The sequence below is a fragment of the Phycodurus eques genome, chromosome 10, assembly GCF_024500275.1.
Source record: "Phycodurus eques isolate BA_2022a chromosome 10, UOR_Pequ_1.1, whole genome shotgun sequence".
NCBI lineage: Eukaryota > Metazoa > Chordata > Actinopteri > Syngnathiformes > Syngnathidae > Phycodurus > Phycodurus eques.
The window spans coordinates 9418831-9445944 of NC_084534.1; the positions used below are offsets into that span (position 1 = coordinate 9418831).

The 27114-nt window shown below is 40.3% G+C and overlaps 2 protein-coding genes across 2 annotated transcripts in view; both read left to right on the plus strand.

Moving 5' to 3' along the window:
• The window catches only part of dnah1 (dynein, axonemal, heavy chain 1), a 41770-nt gene extending 40579 nt beyond the window's left edge, over positions 1-1191 (plus strand). The window contains exon 79 of the mRNA XM_061688806.1: positions 1-1191. Coding sequence (XP_061544790.1) covers positions 1-122 — 122 coding nt within the window. The 3' untranslated portion in view covers positions 123-1191.
• On the plus strand, positions 70-26957 carry mapkapk3 (MAPK activated protein kinase 3). Its single transcript, XM_061688805.1, has 11 exons — positions 70-131; positions 1185-1949; positions 12377-12516; positions 15248-15312; positions 16245-16324; positions 16405-16531; positions 16755-16830; positions 16907-17031; positions 21588-21673; positions 21774-21854; positions 24685-26957. Exons 2-11 carry the CDS (start codon positions 1650-1652, stop codon positions 24838-24840), a joined length of 1236 nt encoding a protein of 411 aa, XP_061544789.1. The 5' UTR covers positions 70-131; positions 1185-1649; the 3' UTR covers positions 24841-26957.
• The last annotated feature ends 157 nt before the right edge of the window (positions 26958-27114 follow it).

The following is a 27114-nucleotide window of genomic DNA, read 5'->3' on the forward strand; positions in this document are numbered from 1 at the left end:
GAACGCTGTCTACTACCGGGCATTCTACCAACTATGTGATTGCAGTAGAGCTGCCTACAGATCTCACTCCAGGACACTGGATCAAACGAGGAGTGGCCCTCATTTGTGCTTTGGACTATTAAAATCACAATGTGAGCCGGAAATGTACAGTGCAAAGGTCTTGGGTCACCAGTTGCTTTTTTTTTTTTTTTTTTTTTTTTTTAACCTTTTTCACAGCACTCAACATAAAATAATAAAAGATACACTTAGCAGGATTATTTAAAAAAAACTACAATAATGAAAAAAAACATTCATTACATTTTGGTGAGGAAATGTGAGTATACAGTAACTTATTTTCAACTTTTGAGTAACTTTGGTATTGATGGAGCTGTCCACCCATGAGCCTCATAACGGCACTGCCCATCTGTTCATCTTTCTCAAAGAACAAGGAAGTTGCTTGTTCAAACACAAATATGGCACTAAAAGGTAGAATTTGTCTTACTGTATATATGGTCGTTACAGAATTGCTACACATACAGTATAATGTAGTGGTACCTTGACTTACGAGTGCACCAAATTTGCAGTTTTTCAAATTATGAGCGCTGCTTGGTCGATTTTTTGTTGTTGTTGTTGCGAGCCAAATTTTGACTTACGAGTGATCTTCAGATATGCTGCCGCTGAAGTGAAGTGGGAAAAAAAGGAGAGCCATGGTCGCAAATGCGCTTTCAGGCATGTATTGAATAGCGAAAACAGTCAAACGCACAAAAACAAAATGAAAACACTTGCAAGGAGCATGGAGAAGATGCTAACACTGAACTAAGCTTTTGGTAAAAGGCTGATCTGTCAGACTGCAGCTCCAAATTTACAGTTTGTGTGCATGACTTTTGGCTTAAATACACTTCATAAAACCAGTTTATTTGTTTACATTCTCTTTTATTATGTTTTTATATTTGTATTTTACAATAGTCCACAAAAACATTTGAAAACATTTCTTCACCAAATTGGAAAAAAAATTAAAAAAAATTTTGGGTTTAAATCTGCAAATAGGTCAGTCCCTGGTGCCAAATTGAATTATGAACTTGGTCCTGGAATGAATTAAACTCGTAAGTCAAGGTAGAACTGTATATAACGGTGGCCAAAGACATTTGTACTACACAATCTTGTCATGCTGTGACGAACATTTTTTGTATTTTTTTTTTGTCCAGACTTGGAAGTCAATCAACATTGGCAGCAGTTGACAGGCTCCTGCGCCTTTAAGCCAGCCGCTGGGGTCGAGTTGTGAAATGAGATCAGTCGGTAGTGCGAGGAGGGTGGCGCTTGCGTATGAGGGTGCTTCCACTTCAACACACACTAATGTGACATTGGACCATGTGAGCGCAAAGCTGAATCCTTGACAAGCTTCTCTCTTTGGACTCACTGACTTCATGTCAGCACACCTGCTGGAATGTTTCGATTCCTTTTGGAAGAAAACGAATAAATAAGTAATGAGGGGTTTTACTACTTTTGATTGAAAAAATAATAATGATAAAGATTTTACAGGGAATGAGTAGATAACGAAGACATTTTTGGAGCAGTGTCCAGGACAACTGGTAGGCGCGTCAACTTGACGCAGTTACTGGATAGCGGTCGAGTCGTTACGTCGTTTGGTGAATCGCTGGACGAGACCGAACATGCTGCAGGATGGGAACGGGAAAGAAAACCCGCCGCGTGCGCCGGTAGCCGAAGCCGAGCACGACTCGCAGTCCGGTGACGGCCAACTCCAGCCGCCGCCGCCGGCTCCCCCAGCTGCCGCTGCCGCTGCCGCCGAGGGGGCCACGCTATTCCCTTTGCCCGGAAACACCAGACTGGACATCAAAAGACACGCAGTCACCGACGACTATAAAATATCCAGTCAGGTTCTGGGTTTGGGAATCAATGGCAAAGTTCTGGAGTGCTTCAACAAGAAGACCGGACAGAAGTGCGCTCTCAAGGTACTGTAGCACTGCACTGCACTGCACTGGAATACAAGAGCTGCGTCAGCAAATGCTGCCTTTCAAACTAGGATTTAACAATAACCGTGGTTGTTCATCTGCAAACTGATAGATTTCTAATGTCATATTTTACTTATACAGAATTTCTGTACAGTACTTTTGCTGCATGTGAACAATTCACAACATACAGTGACCCCCTCAGATTTTTGTGTTTTTGGGAACCTATCCTGAAAACTCACCTATTTGCTGTTTATGTGCTCATGCCAAAGCAAGTATTACTTTGAAACCATCTTGCAGCATCTATTGCCCCAAAGTGCGGCCCTCAGACATTGATGGAGATTGATGAATTATTGTTTCATTCTTATTCCACGAACGCAATAGTAACCACAATACTGTGTTTTGGTTAGTGGCGGTACATACAATGAATAAATGACAGTAGTGCTTTGCCGCCATCTTCTAAACGTTTAGGGGGGTCGTCAATTACTCTCGATTGTTTTTTTGTTTTTTTTAATTTGCAATTTGCGACAGTTCAATTTATTAGAACCACCTCTCAAAGCTCTTCTACAATTTATGCACTGCAATACAATCATTTTAAATGTACGGTTAACGGCGACCAGAACCCCCCGCGAAAGGTGAAAAACCGCGAGGTAGGATTTGCCCCGCCCCCCTAGGAATTTTCGTGTACGTGTATTTGGGTACCAGAATGTTTAAAATATGTAAACGGTATTTATACTTTACATATTTGAGACAAAGATTACAACAGTACAAGTATTTACTTAAATCTTTAATTATATAACCTTATACAGTAATTAACATGAAACAACATTGCCTTCTGAGAGAGGCGAAGAGGCTTGCGTTGGTGGCGGAGGAGAGGCTCTCACTTGACTCGTAGAGGCTTTAGGTTCACTCGGAGACTCTTCTGCTGCAGGCGCTGATGGTGTAGCTGGGGTTTTACCTTGGAGAAAAACATGGTGATGGGTAGTTGTCTTTGTTTTTTTTCTTTTGCTTCAAAATTCCCCTGTACAAGGACATAACCCCGTCTCTTATTACGCGGAGTTGCCACATGTTTTGCTTCCTTATTGAAGCAGTTTTGCGGATGTTTGCTTCCTTTTTATTGATGTACCGTACTATAGATTCATCCATGTCATAATGGCGTGCCACAGATGCATAACTTCTCTCTTTGATCATATCTAATAAAAGTTTAACTTTTTCGCTGATGGTCATCGTCTGCGATGATGCGCAGCCAATCAGCTCACGGGATAAATCCACTCGTGCTCTCATTGGTCGATGTCAGGCCGGGAACCAATCACGCGCCTTGTATGAGTGCCCGTGGCATGTACAGTACAGTATAGGCATGTACAAAGCCTCTGAGTCAACTCATCTCTTTGTTTGGCATGCAGGGAAACCTCTCTCTCGTGCATCAACATGAAACAACGCGTCTTTCCACAATACGGGTGCTGATATGGCTGTATTGTTTCATTTTTAATTTTTGATGAATTTATTTTTTTTATGAATATTTTGGAAAAACCGCGAAGCACTGAAGCGGCAAAACGTGAAGTGCGAAGGGAACACTGTAGTAGTCACTAGGGCTGGGTGATATGGCCTGAAAATAAAATCTTTAAAAACCCTTAAAAGAAATTCAACCGCCCCCCCCCCAAAAAAAATCTGATTTCAATCGATTTGTTTTCACCTACAATAAAAAGCAAAAACAAATGATAATGACATTATTCAAAACTCGGAGAAAGTGGCCCTTTAAAGACAACCCTTAAAGTCCCTTTTAAAGTTAAAATAAAAATGTCATAAATTTGACACACCACAGAAAACTGTTAATAAGCCTGTGAAATTTTAATGAATGAAAGAAAATCATAATGTACGTACTATATATAAAATGAGGCTTCTAAATTGTGAAAAGTGGGAAATGTTCTCTCAGCTCTCAGATGCACACATGCCCTGCTCAAGTTTTAAGTTTTCTTTGCCTACACATCCTTATATGTTTGAGCCGAGAAAATATTTCCACTTCAAGCCTCCGGTGTCACTGATGGTGTAGTAGTACGTTCGCCTGACTTGCTTGCAGGGAGCGTGGGTTCAGTTCCCACTCACTGACGGTGTGAATGTGAGTGCGTATGGCGCAATCGGAGGCGTTATCCACCAGCTAGCTCGCGGGCTAATGGGCTTCCGGACTGGCGGCGGGCTCGTCCAATATGTCACTGCCGCGCTTGGTGTCGTGTCAGTCCGCATAACTTGCAATTATACGTTAATTAAACACATCATCCAGCCTGTGGCTGTTACTAGGTGACAGACATTTGAGCACAGATTTCATGCTAGTTGCTTTGCGTTTCAACAAATTATGGTAGCCTGACTACAACAACATACATAATACTTGGGAATTGAAATAACATCACCCATTTGTTCTCTAGACTGTGGCATCCAGGGAAGATGGATTTTTCCAATTGTAAGCATAGCTACTAGCTGCCTAACTGCACACAGTAAGTGATAGAAATGGGCCAAGTTAATGTAACTAAGTAACTCGCAATTTTGCCATATAGCCACTGATGACTGGGCGCCTTTTTAGCCACCCCCAACCCCAAAAAAAAAAAAAAAAAAAAATCACAAAACGGTAAAAATACAGTTTAGCACTATGGGCTCCAGTTCCGTGACTCGCGCAAATCCGGGGTGGCGTGTGGCATAACTCTCTCTCATTGTGCAGTCTACAAATATATTGTAGAGCCCTCCACAATTGAGTACTACACAGTTCTCAGTCTGTGCCCTTTCAGCAATTATTTTCAAACATGTACAATGTATTTAGAAACAAATCTTTGAATTCGACTTACTTTCCTTTGGTATTCATATGTAACAACAAAACTGTCAGTGAACATAACATTAATTAAAACGTGCTGCTTCCAAATAGAGTTAACTGTTGTCTCTGAACGTTTAAGCAAAATCCTTCATACAATACAGAGCACTCCAGCTAAATGTCAGGTAGGTTGCCTAGTTTTAATAAACATTTTTGGTAATCCATTTTTATTTTTGTTTAAAAAATATATTTTTTGGTGGGCCCAAAAACAATTTTGATTAATTGCACAGCCCTACTGTAACTACAGTGCATGTTACACTAATAGTAGTACTAGTGAAGCACTAGATTGAATTAATAGAATTTTATGTCATTCAGGATATTAGTCGCAAACAGTTGTCTGCTAGTACACAGTTTTGTCCTTCTAGTAACATGCAGTCCAACTAGTATGCCAAAGTTGTCCTACTAGTGAGGACAAAGCGCCTACTAATACATGGACCTTAAGCTGGATATCAATGATGTATAAATGCTCAAATGGCTTTCCATATAGATGCACAATAATGAACAGTAGCAGTGTTTTTTTCTTTTCTTTTCTTGATACAGCTCATATCATGTTCAGTTGTGCTCGGCTAATGAAGTACTTGATGAGTGTAAACAGTCCTATCTTTATATTCTTTATTACACTTTATTGATCGCGAAGAGGAAATTTTGTCAAATTGGGGGGGCACTATAAAATGTTATATTGTTTTCCCACTCAGAAACAGACGCAATCTGTTCCGGTTTCAAACTGCCGCCATCATAAGACCTATATCTGTACACGTCATGCTTTTGATGATTTTTAAATTCCATAAAAGAAAAAAATTATAATTACCACTGTTAATCCATGAAAGCAATAAAGCACACTCTTAATTTTGATGGAAGTGCTTCACACATTTCACATTTTAAATGTTCTAGTTATGCATGTATAAAAATAAGTTAACCACTGTAAAATATAAAGACAAACAAAAAACACCTTTGTTTATTGCTTAGTTGAACAAAAGTATTGTGACACCAAAAAGTTAGTTTCAGCTGGGCGATACGGCCTAAAATTCATATATCACGGTATAAATTGAATCCCTCCACAGTAACAACATAGAGTACCCTAAAAATGGTTTTGTCCTTTCTCAAATTCTTCCTTTGTTTGCATAGTTATTCACTGTCACTAAAATGCAGTAAAATCTTTAGTGTGTACTAGGCACAAAAAGCGTAGCTTGTAAAATATAAAAGTATAAATGGCTCTAAAAGCTCTGACCCCTGAATTAGTTCATCCAGTTTAGAATTTACTTTGACAACCACATTATATAGCAACACAAAGTGAAACACTAAGCAAGTGCCATCAGCACATTGTACCGTAATTTCTCGTGTATAATGCGCATTTCCCCCCCAAAAAATTTTTCAAAAGTCAAAAATGTGCATTATACATAGGTATAGGGGATAATGGAAAAACCTTTTGATGAAAAAGCTGTACACTATCACTCCAAAATGACACCACCACCGAGAAGTTATGAGAAAGGTGTACACTTTCATTCTAATATGCCACCGCCACCTAGTGGCTATAAAAAAGGTGTAGCCTACACTTTCATTCCAATATGACAGAGGTACATATGGCTGCATATAGTTACAGTTCTGCTCATAAGTTTACATACCCTGGCAGAATATGTGAAATATAGATTTTTTAAATATGAACAACAGCCATCCTTCATTTCTTAATGGTTATGTTTTGTTTAATGATAGTGCTTTTCTGAAATGCTTGACCGTTGAAATAAAATGTTATGTTTTTTGCCTGGCCCTTCATGTTTTCTTTAAAGAATTGTACCCATCTTACAAATTCTGCCTGGCTAATCAAACATATGAGCACAACTGTGTTTTTTCTAATTTACTCAAAAAAGTAGGGCTTCGAATTTCACAATAAGAACAAGTAAATCAAAAGAAAGTATCACGTGTTCAAATAAAGTGCTTAACATCAGAATAACAAAATACAGATAATACTTCATGCTTTGATCATATGGGTAGAAGCATAACCATGCATTGTAAAAATGCATTATACATAGGTAGAAGGGTTTTCCAGAATTTTGAGGTCAACTTTGGGGGTGCGTATTATTCATGGTTGTGCATTATACACGAGAAATTACGGTGTTTTTTCTTTTCTCCTTTCGTAGTTATTATATTACTCCACAGCTTCTATCAGACCTTTAGTTAAATCATCAGTAGTGACTGTCGAGGAGGCGTGTCCCAAGAACGCTGCTTTTCATCTTCCACTCCGCAGTAATATATTGACATAATTAAGTCAAGTTACTGCGTGGCTCCCGACATCCAGCTGTCTGAGGTCAGAGCAACAATGAGGTTCGCAAAGTTCAGCAATAAAAGTAGTAATAAAATTTCCAAACGCACCCTTTCTTGGTCAGAATGATTGCGAGAGGAGCGGCATAGTGGATCTGCGCTCAACAATAAGGCGTAACGCTGAGTAGTTTAGCACAGCTCCTCATCGTCAGAGGTTGATACAGTAAATATAAAATGACATTGTCATTAGTGCATATTGAACCGTGACCACTGTCTCGAACGATTCGACAGAGCAAACTATTGTCGCTTGTGTTGTTGTCCTGGCTCTAAAATGACTTAATGTTTGATTGTAATTAAAACCCACTGTTGCCTAGGACACCGTAGACGTTTTATAGTACCCTTTTATTACCCTAGCCAATGTTGTGAACAATTGGGGCAAATAAAAAGCCAAAGGACATGATAAGGAGTTTTTAATGTGGAAGGGGGTGAATGGAATTCACCTTCTCGTGAGCTTTTTAATTCCATATTCCTCTGGTTCCTAAACATAATTGATGGGTATAGGTTTAATCCACTTTGTAGCAGGGCTGGATGGAAGCCATTCATTCAATTGAATTCAATTACAGTCACTTACATTTACTTGGATTTGTCTGACTGCAAGGAGTCAGGCCTGTTGAGCTCCACAACCTTTAATAATATTAGAAGCATACTACTTGTACTTACGTGCCTGTTTACTAGTAGTGGGCGCAATCATCCATTAACTGATTAATTGATCAATAAGTGTTGAGTTACTTGAAGTTTTGCATTGACTCGAAAACAGCCGACAACAGCAGGGAATGTAGGTGATATAGACGGCCTGGACCAGACAAAAGAGATTAACATTATAAAGCAGAATGTTTATTTAGCAATTATAAACATCACAACAACAAAAAATTACTTTGTTCTCCAGGTATTTCAAAATATAATGATCTTTAGTCCCTGGAGTGACCTTGTCCAGCTTCCTAGAATTGAAAGCATCGTTATGTCAGTTGGTCTCTGCATCATTAGCAAAACTCTCATTTTATCAGCATTACCACATGACTGGTAACCTTTTATTGCTAAGTGACTCTCCGTAGTGTGTTTTTATGTCTCAAAAGTAGTTTTTGTCAAAATGGCTGTCTATTGTCATACTAGAGCAGCTCCAACTACCGGGGAGAGAGTCCTTGTGTTTTTGACATTCTTAGCAAATAAAGACGATTCTGATTCTCAGTTTTCTGGCCAGTATGATCTTCGGGTGCCATAGCTTGTCTGCAAACAGGTGCTTTTCAGCTCCCAGTCTTTAAGGTAGTGAAGTACGTTGCACCGTGCGACTACGCCCCCCGGTCGCGGCCGTTGAAAAAAAATGTTTTACAGCCGACACACTTGCAGTTACTGTCTCCATGACATCATTGTAAAGTTCAGGCAAAATTTCCTCTGTGAATTTTTTCTTACTGGGCAACTCGTACCTGGGATCCAATGTTTTCATCCATTTTTTGAATCTTTTACCACTGTATAAATAGGAATCATGTCCCGTCCTCCTGAATGAGATTGCTGACATTACAGTACCTCCCTCCATTTGGTGCTCGACTTCTCACAACGACAGGAGCTGAACATAGATCCTGTTAAGTTTGTTTTGCTGAGGTTACAGCCGCGTCCCTCTTTAGCGTGATACATGCAGCGCATTCGATGACGTGTTTCCTCTCCAGGTGATTTTACACAGATGTGCCTCTTTTTTGCAGACTTTTTTTTTTTTTTTTTCCAAATGATGTACGTTTCGTGCCGTTTTTTGGGGGGACTCTTTCTGACTCGCTAGTTGCAAATCGGACTTCAAGTTATATCGCCCAGCACTACAAACATATTACAGTTTTTCTGTGTGTTTTAAAGGTCCATTGAAAGGGGAAATATTGACGGTGTTTTCAACGTAATGTGAAACTGCATAGAAAATAATTTTGCTATGTCAGCTGAGATGCTTTATCCTGCTTTACCTTTACCCTGTTTGTGTGTTCACAATAAGGGTAGCAATGAGACACAGTCAAAATTTCCATCAAAGAAATTCCTGCAATTGAGCCAGGAACTCCGCACAAGATCGTTGTTTCCTCGCCTCGTCCTCATGGCGGTTCACTCTAACATCTGTTAAAGTAGTTAATAAATCTCCACTGACCCTGGTTAAACCTCAAATTCTTGTTTAGACGGCTCCAACTAGAGCTCCGAAACTTCAATGTGTCATGGGACCAGAATGCTTTTTTGTTTGATTTTTTTTATAGACTCATTAACCCTATTCACCCATAATAAAGGTTTTGCTCACATTCCTTCCCTGATAAAAAAGTAAAAATAAAAAACAGAGGTGTAAAGTATAGTAGCATTTCATTTTTAGTATGGATCTTAACTATACATATTGTATAAGATTATATAACATAAACAATTGTCCTATAAACTACTAATACTGCTCAAATTTTACACGAATTACCACTTAAAACACCACCAGCATGACCAACTCGGAAATACACTAGCATAGTAGGATATTAATGATTTAGTATAAGTATGTATTCATCAAAAACAAGACAGAATTTTTAAAATATATATTATTGTCAGCCACAACATTAAACAAAGTTTGAACACTAACACTTGAGGACAAAATGTACTGAAATAATGATTCAATGTATTGTGCATACAAGTTAAATAAAAATGGTACCTAATTTTTTAAAACAAATGTTTTGAACCTAAAAGAAAAATACATTCTTTCATGTACCCCTACTGATAGCGACCCTCTTTTTATTCTGATGCACTCTAGTAAACCACAGTGGCAGCCTTAATATAATAATAATAAGTTAGTGAAGTTATTTCTGAGCCGCTTCTCCTCAGAAGGGTCACGGGCGTGCTGGAGCCGATCCCAGCTGTCATCGGGCAGGAGGCGGGGTACACCCTGAACTGGTTGCCAGCCAATCGCAGGGCACATACAAACAAACAACCATTCGCACTCACAATCATGCCTACGGGGAATTTCGAGTCTCCAATTAATGCATGTTTTTGGGATGTGGGAGGAAACCGGAGTGCCCGGAGAAAACCCACGCAGGCACGGGGGGAACATGCAAACTCCACACAGGCGGGGCCGGGGATTGAACCCGGGTCCTCAGAACTGTGAGGCTGACGCCAGTCGCCCACCGTGCCGCAATAATAATAATAATAATATGGCGGCACGGTGAAGGACTGGTTAGAACATCTGCCTCACTCTTCTGAGGACCGGGGTTCAAATCCCGGCCCCGCCTGCGTGGCGTTTGCATGTTCTCCCCGTGCCTGTGCGGTTTTTCTCTGGGCACTCCGGTTTCCTCCCACATCGCAAAAACATGCGTGGTAGGTTGATTGAAGACTCAAAATTGCCCTTAGGTGTGAATGTGTGCGCGAATGGTTGTTTGTTTATATGTGCCCTGCGATTGGCTGGCGACCAGTTCAGGGTGTACCTGATTATCTTTGCTTTTACTCAAAATAAGACTTTTGCAAATATCTGCTTTTAGTTTGGAAAACAATTTTTCCAGATTTTCTCACATGTTACGGCCCAAACTAGTAAACCACTGAATCATAATCAATATATGCAAAAACCTATTGTCAGTTTAATGTATGACAAAAATAATTATTTGTAGCCGTAGTATGAATCACCTGCAACTTACATGTACTGTAGTTGAACCGAAGCAGCCTGAGAGTCAGAAGTGTATATCAAACTATTAGCCCTTATTCGATTAATCGATGGAATAATACATAGTATAATCTATTCTAAAAATATTTGATTGTGACAGCCCTAATTATAATATGCTATTGTGTTCTATGACGCTGTGTTTTGGTGAGAGGTACAGAGCCTCGGTGATCGCGGCTTCCAAGGAGACGTGAAGGGTTCAATAGAAGCCTGTTAATTTGTTTAGGGGAGAATCAGGGACAAGTCTGCGTTCACAGTCACCATGATGTCTTACGATCTCTTTGTCATTCTTGTCATTTTTAATCCATTCTGTTTTATTAGCTACGACAGTGCAGTACCGCAAATGAGGATTGTAAAGCCATTAATGAGCTTGTAACACCAAAAGTTCTCATTGAAGTCACATTCAGTGGGCGAGGCTGTAGTCGCACACGGTGGCAGAGAAGTCACCGGAAACCCCCGACTTCTACTTTCAACTGCGCAACTGTTGTGCACTGAGACTCCCGGCTATCACTTCCTCATCCACACATCTACAGTGAGGAGCAGTTACTGGCATCCTCACTGTGACTGTCGAGTTTCCCGCAAATTTCCTCCGTAACGTCTAAACTTCTTGAATCAACAAACAAGCATGTTGCTTATCTTAACAACCAGGGTGTGTGTGTGTGTGTGTGTGTGTGTGTGTGTGTGTGTGCGTCTCACATGTCCATGAGTCAGTCTTTCCATTCTGTGACCAGAGCAGTCTTCTTGTGGACATCAGATCGCTTTCATATCCAATAATACACACTGACTGGACATGTATGCAATGTCAGCATCCACCATGCTGTCTGTATGTGTGCGTATGTAGGATACGCAGTAGGGCTCTCTAAGTGGTCTCCATTACTTTATATGTAGGTCCCAATATATAACAGAATACAAACGTACAATACATCAGTTGATTTTGTTTTAAATAATAAATAACAGTAACAAGAAGTCTACAGTGCAATGGAATCTCCAGAGTCAGACACAATCCGTTCCGTGACCCTACTTGACTTCTAAGTAGTTCTAATTTCTCACTATTTTTTTCAAAACATGGAAAGTGAAATTAATTAGTTCAAGGTCCAACTGTCATCGTCATAACATTAACATTCCTAACTGTCATACAAGTGTAAAGTGAAATTAACAACTCAAAAAAGGCTGTAAGAATGTGCTTGTGTGGTCATTTTCATAATAGTCATTAGCCATAATGGCAGTATCTGTTCATTCATCTGTGTACTGTACATAATTATATCCATCCATCCATTTTCTCATATTGTACTGAACAACGAGAGGAGTTTTTGTTCAATGCTTATTATCACATTTACACATTTGGCCATCAATGGTACCTTCTGTTGTGGCATCCTCCAAAAAAAAAAAAAAAAAACCTTACAAAAACCAAAAGACACTCTGACGACACACTTTAGAATAATACTAATAATAATAATACTAGTTAATACAAGTTAGTTAGTTATTGTAGTAGTTACTAGTTACTACTACAATACTAGTTACTACTTTAGATTTAGTGGGATGTTTGTCCCAAAAACGTAGGTTGAACTCTTAATTGTACCACATATTAAGTCGTCTTTTCTCTCTGTCTTCCAGATCCTATATGACAGCCCCAAAGCGAGGCGGGAGGTGGAGCTTCATTGGAGGGTGTCGGGCGGGCCGCATATTGTTCGAATCCTCAGCCTTTATGAGAACATGTATCATGGGAAGAAGTGCCTGCTCATCATCATGGAGTGGTACTAGCTTGCTATCTATCAGTTGAATTCAAAATTATTCAAACCACATCACACATTTTACTTTGCATTGTTAGAGTTTGTAAATAACCAACTAAATTGCTCAAGTTAAATGTATCAGTACAATTATTACAAACGAGAAAAAAAATGAAATTCACATTGGGAGTTGAATAATTATATTGAATAATCTACCTAGGTAATATGTTCATAAATGGTGAAAACTCCAAATATACAAAAGGACTTTCATCTCTAAAAATGAACAAAATATAAAGGCTTATAAGCCACACTTTAAAGATATAATCATTTAAAATTCAGTGTGTAAGATCATTTATTTCGACAATTTATTAACAATTTTATAACGTTTATACACTTAATTAATGGTTTGAGGGAGATGATTGTTGGTGTCCCTCAAAGAATATTTCCATTACGTCCACATTGTTGATAGAACAATATCAGATTTTTTTTAAAGTAGTAGTAGTGAGTATTTAATTTAAAAAATGAAATTAAAAAAACCTGAACCAAACCAATATCAAATCCTCTCAGTTTGAACATTTGCTATGTGTAGGAAACGTAAATTCACCTTTTAGCTATTAATATTCTAGATTGTAGTCGTTCAGTCATTGGTTTTTCAAGGTGTTTAAACCATGGCGGAGGTCTGGGCACTAGTGTCATTATATTTGCATTGAGCTATTAAGTGGTGAGGAAATACACAAACTTTTGTGTGGTTTGTTGTTTGGTTTCCTCCTAGAAACGTGCTGTCAGCAGTTTCACTTGAGAATGGTGAGACGGATATCATGTTGTCTTTGAAAATATATAACCGCTATCATAAAGTGGATGAGATAATTGTGTAAGGTGTGGAATACTTTCTGCGCCTGTTGTGGTTGACCGTCTTTACTTACAAACAGCTCAACACAAACAACTGTGAAGTGAAACAGATCGCTTCACATTATTTGATACAGGGGCGGTAATTTATTTATTGACTACATGTACTGGCACAGCAACAGTGTTTGTGTTGTACTGTTTGTAGTAACCGTATGTGTGTGTGTGTGTGTGTGTGTGTGTGTGTGTGAGAAAGGCGGTGATCTCATTCTGCTGTAAGCTGCTTCCCGTGACAGTGGAGGTCAGCGGAGGACGACATTTAGTTCTGTCATTCGAGCACAAAAGCACATTTACTTCCCTCTTTCTCTCTGTGCTCATTCACCACTTGGCGTCCACATCCTCTTCGGCGTACTCATCACAATACTGTTAAATTGTAAAATTGTTATTTTTTCGCTGCTGTTCTTAATCCACTGGAACCTCTAAGGTCAAAGGTTACAATTTTTAGTTTAATCTAACTTTTCTGGAGAAATAAGCCTTTACAGTCAAACCATCATTATGTGGCGTCAATTCTCATAAGACTCCAACAGTGAAAGGATTTGTATGTTTTGTTTATCTTTTTTTTCTTATGATGCCAAAACGGAAGGGTGCCAGCTGTGACAATAAAGAAAATGTTTAATAACAACCAAAGAAGCGGAAATTAAAACTTCTGGCTGCTCAGTACATGATGAGCAATACATTTCATTAAATATCAATTACATGTGCAGATATTACCAGGCAGATGTTATTGTAAAATCTTTATCATACACTACGCTAGTTTTTCTCAACCTTTATTGACTCAAATAATGGTCTAGTCTCAATGTACTCACAAATGTACTGACTCGGTGTGGAAGTCATCCCTGTTTACTTTCAAACTCCGCTTTTAGCGCACGCGAGTGACATCATGCACACTGTGATCACGAGATTACAATTTCAGTGCGTGGAAGACATCTCTGATCCAATCGCCATCATACTTGTCGTTGGAGACTTCAATCTTGCTCCTCTCTCTCATCTGCTAACAGCTTCACACAACATTTGCAGCAAGAGGAAATACAACTTTGCACCTCTTGTGTGCTAAATGGGAATGTAAAGGATGCTCTTGTATATTTTAATTAGAAAGTAATCATTTATTTAGTTATTTATGAAGGTATTATGAGTCTGGGTTGAGAACACAAACCTGACATTTTCGTAGGAAGCCATGACTTATTCTGTAATGTGAATACAAATTAGTTTATTGCGCCTTCTGCGGTCCAGTGGAGCATTGAATTATTTTGCCTCTCACTATATGTTGCTTGCAAAGACAGAGAAACAAAGATATATTTTTAATTAATAAATCATGATTTTATGGCAAATTAAGTGAAATTGTATAATTTCTCGCGACACCCCTGATGATCTTTCACCACAGCAGAATAGGATGCCACGACACCCTGTTTGATAATCACATGACACTTAACTCCAGCAATGCCTATAAAACGCCACTGGGTGTTTTACTTTATTTTATTTTTATTATAGAGTGGTTAACATCTCGTTGTACATTTATGACAGTCAGAAATGTTGAAATGTTATCTAACATATTGTTTATGGTTAATCAAGGCTTTCTGGTAGTGACATTGAACCTGGAACAAAGTCATTCACTTAAAATGAGATGGGGGGGAAATCATTGTTATAATAGAACAACTTGGAAGTGAAGTGAAGCAGTGTCACAGAACAGATCGTGTTCGACTTTGGAGGTTCGACTGTATAGCGTTCTCAGTGTCTAACTACAACAACTTCGTTGCACACGTCAACATTCACTGTGTGTGTGTGCGTGTGTGTGTGTGTGTGTGTGTGCGTGCGTGTGTGGGTGGGTGGGTTGGTGGGTGCGTGCATGCGTGCGCAGTATGGAAGGAGGGGAGCTGTTCAGCCGCATCCAAGCCAGAGGAGACCAGGCTTTCACAGAGAAAGGTGAGTACAGATCAGTTTTTGTAAACTAAGAGGCCACATTACTGTTGCATTATAACATATACACTATTCCCAAAAGTTAGGGATATTCAGAATTTGCTTTCAGGTCAAATTTCAGGATGACCCTAAAATGCACATTTCCAAATGTTCAATATTTTAGTATCTTTTGCACAACTTTCTGTTCTCTAACAAGGAGCTGAAAGGCAAAATTCACAAGAGGTGTTTGATCCCAAAGCCAAACCTTTTCCTGGTTAAATTAGAATTAGTATTTTAACAGTCCTTTTGATCATGCTGTTCGCATTTAACATCATGAGAGTAAAGACGACATGTAACAATCGCCATTGTGAGGTTTCAAGCAGGGGGGGTTCTCAGAAGGAAGTGGCCACTGATCTTTGAGTGTCATCAGCTGGTTGCAACAGAGATTGAGAGAGACTGGAAGAGTCACAGAAAGGCATAGCAGTCGATGTCCTTGGAAACCTATTGGTTGATTCACGGATCAAACACCTGTGAAGTTTCCCATTCGGCGCCTTGTTTGAGGAACAGCAAGTTGTGCAAAAAGTACTGAAATAATGAGCAGACGGACATCAAAAGTTAAGAAAAGGTCAAATTGAATTCATCTGTAAAGTTTACAGTGAATTTCACTCAAAAGATAAAGGTCCCTAACTTTTTGTAAGTACTGTAGTTTATATTACTAATTCATTATATATTCCGCATTTGTGAGAGGACCAATCGATGGACATACATGTCTTACAAATGTATTTTTACAAATTAAGGTTCTCCCCTCAAATAGATATCTGCTACTCTGCAATTAAGTAAATACATTTGGACATATACAGTCAATACAGAACTGCTTTTATTTACTTTTCCTCCACTGTCGCGTTTCATTGGATTGGCTTCTGGTTTGAGATTGTTTCTTTTAACCTCTTTCATCCCAGAGGCGTCTGAAATTATGAGAGACATCAGCAGGGCCATTGAGTTCCTGCATAGTATTAACATCGCTCACAGAGATATCAAGGTGGGATCAACATTTTCACAATCAGATTTGGGTTTCAGAATGTTTTATTAACTTGGGTCATTTTATGTCTGCTTCAATAGCCTGAGAATCTATTGTACACCTCAAAGCACAGAAATGGAGTCCTGAAACTAACGGACTTCGGCTTCGCGAAGGAGACCACACAACACAACCCTCTCCAGACTCCCTGCTACACACCATACTATGTGGGTTAGTTGCGCTCTCTTTTACTTCCTGTGGTAAGATGGACTGACTGTGGCAAGGCTCAGACCCAGTGAGCTGCTCTGTGTGAAGTATGAAATGCACGATTTGGAGAAACAACAATTGTATTGTATTGAGGAGCCTTTATACTGTAGTTGAATATCACACTGCATTTCGTTTATTTTATTTTTTTTCCAATTTCTCTGGTTGTGTTTATGTGGCCGTCGATAAGCACCCGAGGTTTTGGGGCCGGAGAAATATGACAAGTCATGTGACATGTGGTCTCTGGGAGTCATCATGTACATCCTGTGAGTATCTCGAATTTGTCACTGAAGTAACCTTGAACAGAGGGAAAGGATTATCCGCTCCCTTGTTCATCTCTAGGTTGTGCGGCTTCCCTCCGTTTTATTCCAACACGGGTCAAGCCATTTCACCAGGGATGAAGAAGCGAATCAGGATGGGTCAATATGAATTTCCCAACCCAGAGTGGGCTGATGTGTCACATGAAGGTTAGTTAATTAACCATTGATAAATCTTCTGGTGTGCTTATTTTAATTCTTTATCTGAACCGCGGACGTCCAAACCACGAGCCAGGGGCCATTTGTAGCCTCCTGTCCACTTTTTAGAGGCCTGTGGCATATACTAAAAATGGCGTTTGACATGGCCCACAAAAAGAAGAAGAGGCGGGGGGTTCCAAATGTAAACATGCAAAAGCACAATGTACAGATAAAACAGTACCCCCATTTCTCTTCATGATGGTACTTCCGTTTTAGAAACAAAATTGCTTTACTCTACTTTTACCTTCGTCTCAAGGTCCAATTTGTGAACATGTCACATTAATGATCTTCAAGAAACTGCTTAAAAATTGTTAGCTTGCTAGTTGCTACTAATTGGAGATCTGCTCAGAGCAGGGGCAGATCTATTCTAGTGATATACAGGGGCTGTGGCCCACCCCAAAATCTTCAGAAATACCTTATAACCTTTAACAAACCAGTTACATAGCAGTTATTATAAATTTTTTTTATCAACTGGTGTTAGCGTGTTTAATAGGTTAGTTGTTGAATTTAAAATTGGTCCTTGCATCCCACCTATTTTCTGTATGCGGCCCTCGGAGGAAAAAAAAAAAAAAAGGGACACTCCGAATCTAAACAATTCCAAGCATCCAGCATTTTGGGGAAGGCCCTGTTCTTTTCCAGCATGACTGTGCCGCTTGTCAAGGCAAAGCAAGGTCCTTAAAGGCATCGCTCGGTCAGTTTGTTGTGGGAAAACACCATAAGGCAGCTTTTAGATTAACTCCAACTGAGACTGTCTATGATGTAGGCCTACTGTACTTCTGTCATTCAGACTCATCCAACATGTCAACCTCGATTTCATGTCCGCATAGTCAATTGCGATTTGATGCAGTAAAGGCAGAATATACTGTGCATTTGGGGCAAAATAATGTTTGGGGTGGTGAGGCCCCTTATCGTGACTGCATAGGCATCATTTGAAGGGGGGGCATGTCCCCTGCTTTTATCGGCTGTGCCCAATTACATCGCTTAGATGCTTTAACCACTGACATTAAATTATAAATCCCCCCCCCCCAACAAGAGCAGAAAGAACACTTGTGCGTGTGTGAGCGCAATGCAGTGTCCTCCTAAAACAGGCAAGTTTCCAGATCCCTGTATAAAAATCTCTTTGACATGTTTGCGAGACAGTCGCCACCACCTTGTAACCTTCCCCGCAGGCCTGAGTCCGCTGGCATTGATAGGTGGATCGGCAGCAACGAGGGGGAGGGGGAGTCTGCAAGGGGACGCTATACAGTAGTTCTAAGCAAAGAGTTCATGAGCAGGCACTCATGTCTGTAAAATATCTGGCTGTGACCGTGTCGTATTTAAAAGCCTCTAGGCAAGTGCATCTCAAACCTTTTACCCCAATACCACGTGAAAATATACTTGCATGGTAGGTTAATTGGCGAGTCTAAATTCTCCATCGGTGTGAATGTGAGTCAATGGTTGTTCGTCTATATGTGCCCTGCGATTGGCTGGCGACCAGTTCAGGGCGTACCCCGCCTCTTGCCCAGAGTTAGCTGGGATAAACGCCAGTACACCCGCGATCCTAGTGAGGATAAGCGGTACGGAAAATGAATGAATAAAAGTAAAAATTGTGCCTTAATAAAGCTTTGAAAACAAACATTTCCAAATTATTACCGGAAAACGCAAATGTATTGTACTGGATTTAAAGGCAAAAAAAAAAAAAGTTGAAGCCACTGCAACATTATGCCCAGTTTGACCATTTAATCCAGTGATTCTTTGACCAACCACTAGAGCAAATGTGTCAAACTCAAGGCCTGGGAGCCAGATCCGGTCCGCTGCAGCACTTTATGTAGCCCAGTAAAAAAATTAAAGTGTGTCTATTTTATTTTTCTTGCTAAATGGGTTTGTTCTTTTCGTGCATTGTTTTTTTGTTTTGTTTTTCACCTTTAACAGCTCTTACCAGATTCTTTTTCAACAAATCCCTTCTGAACATAAAGTGAACAATTGTTAGACATTTAATATTTGTGTGCCACAATTTTCCATGACTTCTGATTTCAAATTCAATTCTGTCATGGGCTGGGTTTTGGTTTGGGTTGTGTTTGTTTTCCACCTGTTCTCGTCAACCTACCTTGTGTCGACCAATCAGCTCCCTCCAGCCCTTGTGTTGTCCAGGTGTTCCTCGTTGTCTCGTCAATTTGTGTGTATTTAGTTCCATGGTTTCTTTCATGAGAGAATCAGCACCTCCAAATCTGAGACCATGGTCCTCAGTCGGAAAAGGGTGGCATGCCCTCTCCAGGTCTGGGATGAGATCCTGCCTCAAGTGGAGGAGTTCAAATATCTTGGGGTCTTGTTCACGAGTGAGGGAAGAATGGAGAGGGAGATCGACAGGCGGATCGGTGCAGCGTCTGCAGTGATGCGGACTTTGTATCGGTCCGTTGTGGTAAAGAAGGAGCTAAGCCGAAAGGCGAAGCTCTCAATTTACCGGTCGATCTTCGTTCCTACCTTCACCTATGGTCACGAGCTGTGGGTCGTGAGCGAAAGAACGAGATCCCGGATACAAGCGGCCGAAATGAGTTTCCTCCGCAGGGTGTCCGGGCTCTCCCTTAGAGATAGGGTGAGAAGCTCGGTCATCCGGGAGGATCTCAGAGTAGAGCCGCTGCTCCTCCGCATTGAGAGGAGCCGGATGAGGTGGCTGGGGCATCTGATTCGGATGCCTCCCGGACGCCTCTCTGGTGAGGTGTTCCGGGCACGTCCCGCCGGGAGGAGACCCCGGGGACGACCCAGGACACGCTGGAGAGACTACGTTCTTCGGCTGGCCTGGGAACGCCTCGGGATCCCTCCGGAAGAGCTGGATGAAGTGGCTGGGGAGAGGGAAGTCTGGGCGTCCCTGCTAAAGCTACTGCCCCCGCGACCTGAACCGGATAAGCGGTAGAAAATGGATGGATGGATGGTTTCTTTCAGTCTTTGTCAGGTCATTGTGATTATCTGTCTGTCACATCATAGTTGCCAGTTATGTCTTGTGTCTTGTTTTGAGTTTACTCAAGTGTTTCTTTGTTTGTGTTTAGATTTTGGACTTTTAATTTAGTATTTCGATTTTTCTATGATCATTGTTTTCGGATTTTTTTTTTTATACTACTGCATTGCCTCCCTGCACTTGGGTCCTCCACGTTTTGTCCTTGCCTTCAAAAACTGTAACAATCAATTTCTGGGGCAATTGTGGATATGAAATATGTTGAACTGACAATACATTTACAGTGGAACTTCAATATAACGGACCCCGATATAATGGATAGTGCATAAATTGGACCGTCGGGACTGAACAATGTGTCCAAATATTGTTTCCATTTGTCACTTAAACTGTCGTTGACAAAGTCTGTTAGTTCCAGAATTGGCCGCTGTTGTTTACTGACGCTGTGGCGCAATGCAGGCAGAGAATGGGACTGACGTATTTCCCGGTCACGGGGACACAATATTAGTTGATCGTCCTGCGCCTACGTGGCAACCCTGTTGAATGTGGGGCATTGACATGGCGGCCATGTGACTATGGTTACATCTATTGTACATAGAGCAAAGAGAGCACCGCATGGTTGCGGTGTTAAATCTGAGGAATACAAAACACAAGTCTATGGAGTTTGGCACATGCTATTTTTGGTACAGTAACAACTTATTTTTTTTTTTATCAAGCTTTTCGCCTGAACTAGGAAGCGCACTAATTCCTTGTGGCTAATAAAAAGCGACTTCCCTATAATGAGTACTGTACATCAACCATGCCACCATGACCATGCACACCGGGTGGTAAGTTGGGATAAAATGTGAAACTTTCAAACATTTTCAAGCTTCTTTTATATTTCAATAATGTACTTTACTAGGTGTTTTAGGCCATGAAAAAAAAAAATCATTTTGTACTGTACAGTAATATGGGTTCTTGTGGCCTAAAAAAGTCGATTATTGTGCATGCGAGACTGTGTCAATTCACTTGCATGTGTCCGCAGACTCTCACCTCTGAGACTTATTCGCTTGGTGTGAGGCCTCTCACTCATTGCGATAACTCATAACTATGTTAACTTCCTGGGTATCCCCTCAATTACACTCTGTTTCTAAAGATGTGTAGAATTTACTTAGCCACTCCCACCACACTTCAGTTGTACGAGGCATATAGTGATTTACTTTACTCATCTTTCTTCCACCTAGTGTCCTGTCTTTTGTTGTTATCTCTTCCTATATTACTGAGTTATCTTTTCATAGTTTTTTTTCTGTCACTCCCCTGTAAAACTTTGTTCTGTCCGTCTGAAATTTTCAATAGATATCCATCAGAATACAAATAACCACAGTGGTAGTTTAAAAACTCCGCTGTGGCACAGTAAAACTGTTCTAGCGTAAAAGGGATACAGTTCCTCCTTTCTGCTTGACCTAACAGCCGAACTGGACAAGCAAAAAAAAAAAAAGCGGTTCCACTGTATATTCAAACAATGAAAACACAATTTTCCGTATTAAGAAACGGTTGTATTGTGATCACATAAGCTAGCTTTGAGTTGTTTTTACTCTTCCAGGCAAAGGTTTGATTCACCAGCTGCTGAAGACAGACCCCAATGAGAGAATGACCATCAGTCAGTTTATGAAACACCCTTGGATCAGCGTGAGTTTTTCACACACACGCACACACATTTGATTCTGCTGGTGCTACTTCGTGTTTTGTTGTGTTCCCACATCTGCCTGCATGTGTTTGTGCTCTGCAGCAATCCATGGTGGTCCCTTCCACTCCGCTCCACACCACCCGAGTGCTGACTGAGGACAGAGAGATGTGGGAAGAAGTGAAGGTCTGAGGCACAACAACACTGAACTCCTCTGGTCATTGTCGGGCATTACAAGGAAAATAAATTCTAGTTCCAAAGGTTCCTATTTAAGGAAGTAATCGTCAAATTCTGAAAATAAACCATACTTCAGGAATAAACATGACCTCGAAATGCATGGGACAAGACAACCTCAGTAATTCACCAGGCGTCCTCAAACTCATTTTTGATGACTAATCAAAAATACAGTTTAAAAACACACTCAATTTGAACGTGATCCACATAAACCTATAGACCTGTATTCTAAGTACAAAAAAATCTCAGCAGCGATGGACGGATAACTAAATAATATGTAAGAAGTATTAGGGCCAAAGTCCATCCATCCATTTTATGGACCGGGTCACTCGGGTCGTGGGCGTCCTGGAGCCTGTCCCAGCTATCTTCGGACGAGAGGCGGGGTACACCCCGAACTGGTCGCCAGCCAATTGCAGCGCACACATAATGGTAAATCGTCTGCATTTATGCAGCGCTTTATCTACACCGTCACAGTGCCCAAAGCGCTTTAGAAAGCCTCACATTCACGCACGCTCACCAATGGGCAGCTGCTGCCATGCCCACGGGGAGCAAATTAGGGCTCAGTCGTAGCCGGGATTCGAACCAGTTACCTTTCGGTCACCGCACGACCCGCTCTACCTACTGAGCCACAGCCGCCCGTAAACAGACAACCATTCGCGCTCACACCTACGAGCAATATAGAGTCTTCAACGGCGCATGTTTTTGGGATGTAGGAGGAAACCGGAGTACCTGGAGAAAACATGCAAAATCCACACAGGCGGGGATTAGAACCCCAGTCCTCAGAACTGTTTAGACAGATGCGCTAACCAGTCCATCACCGAGCCGACAGGGCCACAATGAAAGTGAAAACATATCAAAGTCAATTATGACAATAAAGTTTAGTGATTTATTGAAATTCTAAAGATACAGGTACCGTATTAGAAAGATATGCAAGAATTAGAGAGGAACCTTATGAACCACAATTTATAATACAATACTGTACAACATTCTGCATGTGCATTATTCGTAATATTGTTACTTTAATCAAGTGTTAATTTCCAAATGTTGACTTGCTTCTTGTACTATTATAGTAGTAGTATTAGTATAGTATTTAGTTCTTCCTTTTCACTGTAGGCCTAATACAGTGATTTCCAACCTTTATGGAGCCGAGGCACATATTTTACATTGACAAATCTCACAGCACACCGACAAACAAAAATGTCACCAAAAGCGGATACATGAATTACTGTATGCACTTCTTGCCGTCGAGTAGAAGAGCATTTATTTGTTCTGTCTGTCACTACGCCTCACTGGCATAAATAGATGAATAAAGATACATTAATTCTTGGAAATAAGAAATCTTCTGAGTAATTAAGTAAAATTGGATCATTTCCCATGGCACACCTGAAGAATGCTCACGGCACACTGGTTGAGAATCACTGGTCTAATACTCCTTCGAATAAATCCAGTGGTGGGCTATGCATTTGGTCCCTGGGCCTTCAGTGGGCACTTAACCAGTATATATTCTACCGCTTAATATAACAACCATCATGTCGCAACTGTAAAATAGAAACCATCAATACTTTACAAAAATGCAATATAACAGCACGCAATGGTGCCATATACACCTCTCATATAATATGTTTCAGTTAGCAAATGTTAGAATTTAGGTTGTACATGTAGGTCAGTGCTCTTGATAGTGTTCAGGCCAGTTCACCACAGTATGAATATGAAATATCCCCTGAGGTGCCACAATGGGTTATATCGTAAAATAATGCCAAAGTCAAACAAACATCATCCTGTCTTTGCTTACTAAATAAAGAACCTAACTAAATACAGTAGTGGTTCAGTAATACAAACGCGTATAAGGAATGCAGACCCACCGTAGCTTAACTTCTCCAACAACATAATGTTGAGAAATTCATCTATCTGATATTTTCAATGGGTGCAATTGTGTGTCAATAAGTCGTGAATACATAGCAGCAATCCTTCTCAACAGCTGATTTCTGATGTAATAAGAGCATAAAACACAATTGTCTCCAATGATAAACACACAATACAGTATCGTTCTGCAATGGTGCTATGGAAGTAAATATTTACCTTCTCAACTACTTCCCAAAAACGTTGAGGCGACACTCTTTCGTCATCCTACATTCATGCATGAGTAACGACAGACCAGTGCAATTTTGAAGGTGTACAAATGAAATTCTTTCTTTTTCTTTGTGTTGGCATCTTTTAGCTCCGCTTTTCACTTTAAGGGCTTGTGACTTAATTGTCTTTAACAACCTCTATTATCCTTGCTTGTCAATGTGTCTGCCACTTCTCTCCTGTACTGAATCTCGGATGTTAAAGGGAGCAGCTTTTATGTGTAGTTATGTTTATTGCTGCTACACATATCCAGATTGAAAAAAAATCTTAAAACTAAGAAGAATTATAAAGAAAGCAGAGATGAGAGGGGAAAAAAAGAAAGCAACAATGGGCAGCACACTAACTGGAAGTCTACCAGAGATAGGGGAAGTATATTGCATACAGTATATCCTAACTTCCTGTACTGTGTCAGTAACCGTTACTACATAACAAGCTATAGTATGTTGCCTCTATATAATCTCCTCTATAGATGGAATCAGATGTAAAAGTTGACCCCAAAAGTTAGTTAGAGTGAAATATGGGCAGTCATCACTAGTAAGCTTTTGTCAATATATAAATACTGTTTAAAGTTGAAAAACAAATCGATATAATCTTATCTTCAATCCATCCATCCATGTGAAGGTCAGAGAATCAATCTTTCTCTCATGTGTCACAGGAGGAGATGACCAGCGCTTTGGCGACCATGCGTGTAGACTACGACCAGGTGAAAATCAAGGACCTGGACACATCCAGTAATCCCCTTCTCAACAAGAGACGCAAGAAAGCTGCTGCAGGGGCCAAGGGTGGCTCTACAGTCTGCCAAAGTCAGTGAGGATGGAGGCTCACTCGCACAATTTATTGAAGGGAAAAGACTTCCTTGGCACTGTTTTTAATTGATACGTGAAAAGATTTGGACAAAGCGACAACACAAAGTTATCAAAACAACAGCACATAAATAGCCCTGACTGTACCTTATTCTCCCAATGTGTTTGTAAAAGGTTTTTCGAACATTTTTAGATCCTGGCCCTTTGTTTGAGTGACAGTGTGCAACTATGACTGCTGTATGTTTCATATATCTGAGGTCTGATTTTCGATCATCCACCAAACAGTGACTATCGCACACATACAGGGGAATCTCCAAAGTTTAATGTCCCAGAAAGTTGTACATTTTAGGGTTCTACCAACATTTTTTGGAAAAGTTCAACTCAAGTTCCCTTGATATCAAAAGGAATAACTCCACAATTGTAATTGTGTTATACTTTTTCTTTTTCTTTTTTTTTTTTTGTGATCATCAATACTATACAAAACGCAATATGGTCCCGGTGATGAGGAAAAGTGTAAGCTGAAGCAGAAACGGAACTTACTGTGCTCAGTACCTATCTATCCATTTTCTACACTGCTTATCCTTGTCAGGGTAAGCTGCAGCCTATCCAAGCTGACGTTGGGCCCCGATTGAACTCCAGCGGTTTGGTGAATCAGTCTCAGGGGTGCTGCTGAGGTCAAGACGTGTGTGTATGTGCGTGCGTGCGTGCGTAAAAGCTTTTTCACACTGCTCATAGCAGGGCTCAAGGCGGCATTGACAAACCCATTCATTGTGTATGTGCTGCGGGGACGCGCCGATGGAACGCTGTGACGTTTCGACGCTCAAGTCAAGTGCTGTCTCCCCGCCACGCCTCGAGTTAAATTTTTTTAATTTTCTTTTCTTTCTTTTTTGTTTTTGTTTTTTTTACCTCGGGAACGACGTCGCTGTTATGTCAGAAGACGCATCCAGTAGGATAGGGATGGCGGGGTGATTGCAGAGTTTGCAGCATAAGACCCACAGATATGAATTTCAAGTCTAGAAACACCAGCATGCTGTAGCAGCCCAGCTAAGCGACGTGTCTACGTGGCGGCCATATTGGTGACTTTTTAAACGATTTTCATGGAGTTTACTTTTTTGGCAACGTCAACGCATGTGCTATTGTCACAGAATTATTATTTTTTTTAAAAGCCCCAAAATATTCTTACCTATGAACGGTTATGTAGTTCCCTTGTACGGCATTGTGTGCAGCACAATGTGCAGACATCCGTTATTTTGGTTTTTGTGCCATCCACAAACATGGAATCCGCCGACACTTTTCCCCCACTGGTTTAGCGTCACCTGACGACACGCAGACACGGGCCGTGTCATATCTACTATTGTTCATATCTACGAATAGACCAACCAGCGGCGAAAGCATCCAACTTCCTAGTAGGCTGCTGGTAGGAAATGGGCGCTTTATAAATGTTATTTTTTTATATTAAATATGTTTCAACCAAGTACTGTATGGTTATACACTTTTCTAGCATGTTTAAACATGATATGCGGTTAAAAAAATAAATAATCTGTCAAATTTTAGGGGTGAGATTTGAGTTAATGGGCTAGAAACTCCTCTGAGCAAATATCACATTTGCAGTGAATTTTCATTGAGTTATGTTTTTGTTTTTTGCGTGAAATTCATGTTTTGTTGGTTTGTTCTTTGAGCACACTGATTTTGTATGTAACTGATGCGTGTTTCATTTTGTGCACTAATAAAATCTACCTGGTTTGAATTAAAAAAAAAAAAAAAAAAAAAATCACATTTTATTTTTCCAGTTAAGAAGGATTCGGTAAATGTGCGTATGAAACCTGAGGGATTCATTACCTCCAACAAGTTAAAGAACCACTGATTTAGAGTCTTAAGTGAACCTAACAGGCATGTTTTTGGAATGTGTGAGGAAGGTGGAATACTTGGCCAAGAAGGCAGGAGCCATGATTCAAACCTTGAAGCTCAAAATGTTGAGGCAGATATTCTAACCACTGGTCAGTTGTGCTGCCGTGCTCAGCCCTATGAGCAATACAAATATCAGTGTTAAGCACAAAGTGATTTGGTAATTTAAATTAATTACCAGGCAGATGCCATGATAATTATACAAATACATAAGCAGTGCATACCGACAAAAAAAACCCACGAAGCTTAAGAAGACACATTTTCTAATTCCAGAACCACTACACAACAGGTATCGCTCTGCAAACATCTCCAGTCTTTGATTAGATTTATTTGACTTTAGTTGTACAGTGGTTAACATTTCTTCATACTTGTATGGC